This window comes from Temnothorax curvispinosus, unplaced genomic scaffold (genome assembly GCF_003070985.1).
Source record: "Temnothorax curvispinosus isolate PA1 unplaced genomic scaffold, ASM307098v1 QBEX01016391.1, whole genome shotgun sequence".
NCBI classification, from domain to species: domain Eukaryota; kingdom Metazoa; phylum Arthropoda; class Insecta; order Hymenoptera; family Formicidae; genus Temnothorax; species Temnothorax curvispinosus.
The window spans coordinates 3,570-8,611 of NW_020226171.1; the positions used below are offsets into that span (position 1 = coordinate 3,570).

The 5,042-nt window shown below is 53.5% G+C and overlaps 1 protein-coding gene across 1 annotated transcript; it reads left to right on the top strand.

Moving 5' to 3' along the window:
- Positions 1-3,887: 3,887 nt before the first annotated feature.
- On the top strand, positions 3,888-4,316 carry LOC112466588. Its single transcript, XM_025034757.1, has one exon. The coding sequence runs from the start codon at positions 3,888-3,890 to the stop codon at positions 4,314-4,316; it is 429 nt and encodes a 142-aa protein (XP_024890525.1).
- The last annotated feature ends 726 nt before the right edge of the window (positions 4,317-5,042 follow it).

A 5,042-nucleotide genomic window follows, 5' to 3' on the forward strand; every position in this document is an offset into this window, starting at 1 on the left:
CCCGAAAACAAACCACTGTAAAACTATGGAAAAATGTCTTCTGTGGAATTACCGATTACTGGCCCAAGGGATTCGGACCCCCAGAGCCCGGCGGATGAGAGATGCTCTCAGGAGCACCGGCCTGGTCTCTCTCCGTCGTTAGCCAACGACGGGCTTATTAATAACCAAACTCCGGGGTTGACGACGGGTCCAGGAGGGGAAAGAGCTACCGTCGATAGCAAAGAGGAGGCGGGAGTTACGGGGGATCCCGTCATTCCTACGCCCATGAGGGGCAGTAAGAGTAAGCTCAGGGGCCCGGCGAGCGCTAGGCTTAAAAAGATCAGCCGTGAATTTTCTATGTGCAGTGACACCAGCACAGAGGAAGAGAATGTTGCAGCTAAAGCTTTAGCGAGCAGTGCTGTGCTAGAATTAAGAAGAAGGGAGGAGAATGAGAAAGCGAGGCCGAGTACGCGAGGGCCCCTCGAGGAGAGCGATGATGATGTGGAAATAGTGGATGCTTTTAAACTACCACAGTCCACACCATCACAAGAAGGGATGGATGTGGATAACCCCATGGAGGGGGAGTCTACAGACGCATCGATAGAAGGAAAAAATAGGAAAGGTCCCGGCAGGCCCAAGAAAAAACTCGACAGTGTGATACGGAAGAGAGAGGCGGAAGAGCGTAGGTCCAAAATGATCCAAAGTCCATCGGTGGAGCCCGATCTCTCCAAAAAAAAAGATTAAGATGGAGAAAGTCATGCTGGAGGAGTTTAGTTAGGCTCCGACGGACGACTTGCCGACACGAATAATGGAATCGGTGCGGATAGTCGACAAGATTTGTAAGACTGCCGGTAACCTCAGGGGAACAAATCAGGGTCTTCTGAGGGATGCGGCGGCGACAATCGCAGCCGCCACAACGCACCTAGTCGGAAGGATGAGGGACGTGCGGTCCGAGTTGGATCGCGATATAGAAGTAGACGAATTTTGTAATGAAGTTAAAACACTTAAGGAGGACAACGAGCGGCTCAAAAACCTGATGAATCAAGTGATCTTGAATCAGAAAAGTCTAGAGCAAGGCTCAATTGAAACGAGAGTGGTTGGCGGAACTGCGGACACCTCTTCCATGATCCAGCCCCCTGTATGTGGAGGAAAGGACAGGAAGAAAAGAACGATCGGCAAATTTCCCCTAGATACCTCTTCGGACGAGGAGAAAGCGGAAAGGGAGAAAAAGGAAAAAGAGGAGGCCGAGGCAAACCGCCTAAGGATCCTAAAGAACATACAGGCCTAGGGGGTGCCTGCCGTTCAAAAGCCAGCAGTAGGCAATAAAAGGAAACTGTTGGAAGGGGCAGTTCCGGCTGCCAGACCGACAGAGACAGATATGGAGATTGAGATGGGAGGAATGGACTCCATTCATCCTTTAATTCAACCCCCGAGTCAGACCCAGCCTCTGAATCAGCCAGAAACAAGGGCAAGTCCCCTTGAGGACAGGCTGACAAGAATAGAGGGGATGATCGCCGAACTGGCGAACTCGATCAGCAAGCCAGTAAATGAGGAAACACCGATCTCACTGGTGACCACTGTAGCGAGAAAGGAACAACCCACTGCGGCTAAAGAGACTCCCCCGACCAAAAAAGCCCAGGTTAAAAAGGACGGTAAAAAAGCTGTCAATAAGACCAGAGAAGGAAAAGTGGCTAAGGTAGCTAGTATAACTAATACGGCTAAGACGGCCAAGGCAGTGTCCTATGCGGAGGCTGTTGGAAAGTCGATCAAGGGTTCATCAACCGGAAATAATCAGACATCTAATGGTAAGACGGATAGCGGCAATAATACTTCGAAAACCGTGGCACCCTCAGCCCCACTCAAAGATGGCTGGGCCAAGGTGGGGAAGGGAGGTAAAACGGTGAAAAACGTCGCAGTAAAAAACGGGGGAAATGGTAATACCCCCAATCAAGAGAATAAATCAGTATCAAAACCGGTGGGCAAGGCGACAACCGAAAAACTCGCTGGTCAACCCAAGAAGAAAGAGGGTAGGGTCAGGTTACCGCGAAGCGCGGCCGTAGCGATTACGAGCGCTGGGGGTGAATACGAGGAGCTCCTCAAAGAAGCGAGGAGCAAAATAAGTCTCGCTGAAATTGGAATAACAGAGGGGCTGAAGCCTAAGAGAGCTGTAACCGGGGGTCTCATTATTGAGATTCCCGGAGCAGGTAACTCCGATAAGGCAGATAGACTAGCAGAGCGATTGATTCATCTGTTTGAGGGGAGACCGGATATAAAGGTGTCCAGACCGATAAAAACTATGGAGATCAGAGTTCTCGACCTGAACGATTCGGTCACTAAAGACAGCCTAACAAAGGCTATCGCGGAGTTGGGTGGTTGCTCACCAGCTCAAATCCAGGTAGGTCAAATGAATCGAGGTCCCAACGGCCTATACACGGCGTGGGCGAAATGCCCTCTGGGAATGACGCGGAACATCCGGGAAGCTAAGAACAAGTTGCGGATCGGATGGTTCGTGGCCAGGATAAGGGAACTCCCTGCAAGGCCCCTCCAATGTTTCAAATGCCTGGAGGGGGGCCACGTGAGGGCTCAATGTCCCAATGTTGAAGACCGTAGCGAAAGGTGCTATAGATGTGGAGGAGTTCAACATCGTGCTAGGGACTGCCGTGAAAAGCTTAATTGCCCAGTGTGCGCAGACCTGGGGAGACGTGCAGACCACAGAGCCGAAGGCAAAGCGTGCTCCTCGGCAAAAAGCAAGAAAAAGCCTAGGATCCTACCCACGCCAGCCACCCAACGACCTCCAGCCCGAAGGAGGGAAAGGGAAGTGGAACCAATGGATGTGGAAGAGGCAACAACGGCTGTTACTGGGAAGAAACCCTGTATAACGTCCATCGAGACAGTTAACTTGCAGATCGTCGGCAAGCAGGCAACTAAGAGGTCGGCTGACTTCACTGGAAGTAGCGAAAATGAGACCAAGAATGAAGTAGGAGGGTCTAAACCTAAGGCCCAAAGAAAGAGAGGGGGTAAAGTGAAAAGAGAGGAGGATATCACATCACAGATAGAAACTCCGGAACCCACTCTCAGGATTGAGACATGCGAACAATCCCAGAAAGAAAAGGACATGGATCCAAATGCGTCAGTTCGGGAGACCCCACCGACGACGCAGATCCAAACAACAGCGCAGGAGGAGGAGTCGGAGCTGACGAAGGCAACAACGACTGCGACTGATAATGAACCAGCCAGGGGTAAGGAGAATGCGGAGGACATATGGGGAGACGAAGCATTCTAATGCCCCCTCACCGCGTAATCTAAGCCAACTTGAACCGCAGTCCCGCTTCGCAGGATGTGTTATTGCACACAATGGCGGAGCGGGACTGTGGCTTGGGAATAATTGCCGAGCCGTGCCGGGTGCCGCACGACCACTCGCTATGGGCAGGTAGCAGGTGTGGTCTATCGGCAATTACATGGAAGAGAACGGCCGAGGTTGTCCCCTGCTCGAAGTTCGAAGCAGGGGATGGATACGTTGTCGTCAAGAGGGGCCGAGTGTATGTGGCGAGCATTTATGTCTCGTCAAACGTGGACCTGGCTCAATTCGAGGAGGTATTGGCGGACCTCAGGGCCTGCATCTCTGGGATTCCACTCGCTCAACGCCAGATAGTCGTGGCCGGGGATTTCAACGCGAAATCCGCGTTGTGGGGCTCCCCGGTCACTGACAGACGAGGCAGAATTTTGGAGACATGGGCGGCGGGTTTGGACCTGATTATAATTAATTCCGGACGGGTACAAACCTGCGTGAGACAACAGGGAGGATCTGTAATTGATCTCACGTGGGCTAATCCCATGGTCGCTCGCAGGATTGAGGGATGGAGGGTGGCCGAAGAAATAGAGTCACTTCTGACCATCTTTTTATAGAAATGTCTCTTTCGGCCATCTCGCCGGAAGTACAGGCCCGTCGTAGGGAGGCAGAAGAGCGCTTTCCCAGATGGGCTCTAAGGAAGATCGACGCGGACCTCCTCAGGGCGGCTATGAGCGTATCGCTCTGGGCGGAAGATCCGGCGGCCTCTTCGGAAGATGTGGACGAAGCTGCCGGCTGGATCGGGGGATTAATGAAGGCTGCATGCGACGCTGCCATGCCCCGCGTCATGCCGATGAGGAGAAAGGCGGCCTATTGGTGGACGGAGGAGATCGCCGAGCTGCGGCGCTCCTCTGTCCGGGCCAGACGTCGCTGGTTGAGGGCTAGACGTAGCCAGGACCAGCGACGGATGGGTGAGTCGGGAGTAGAGTACAGCTCCGCCAAGCAGCTCTACTCCTGGGCCATAAAACAGGCCAAGGATAAGTCCTAGCGGGAACTCTTGATGGCCCTGGATGAGGATCCATGGGGGCGTCCCTACCGCATGGTTTTAAACAAGTTGCGGACTTGGACGCCCCCGGTAACGGAGTCCATGGACCCTGGATTTCTAGAACAAGTGGTGAGTACCCTTTTCCCGGATGACCCCGGGGAAAGGGCTCACGGAGGTCCTCCCCCACCAGTAGTGGAAGGGTGGGACGAAGATGAATCCGGTGTGTCCATGGACGAGATGCGAAGAGCCGCTCGCAAACTTAAGGCGGGCAAAGCTCCAGGGCCAGACGGAGTGCCGGGCAAAGCCTGGATCCTGGCCTCAGAGGAACTGGCTGAACATCTGCGTAAGTTGTATAGCGGGTGCCTCAAGCAAGGCCGGTTCCCCAAGGCGTGGAAGAGATCGAAGCTAGTCTTCCTTCCCAAACCGGGGAAACCCGGCGACCAGCCATCGGCGTACAGACCGATCTGTTTGTTGGACGAAATTGGCAAGCTTTTTGAGCGTATTTTAGCCAATCAAATCGTCCAACACCTGTCCCGCACGGGGCCTGATTTATCACAGGCGCAATTCGGCTTTCGGGAAGGAAGATCGACTATCGACGCGATCAAACGTATCGAGTCCCTCCTGAGGGCCGTCTTGGAGGAAGGCAGGGTGTTGCTTAGCGTCAGTTTTGACGTAGCAAACGCGTTCAACACCCTGCCGTGGCGGGTAATAAGGGAAGCACTTCAACAC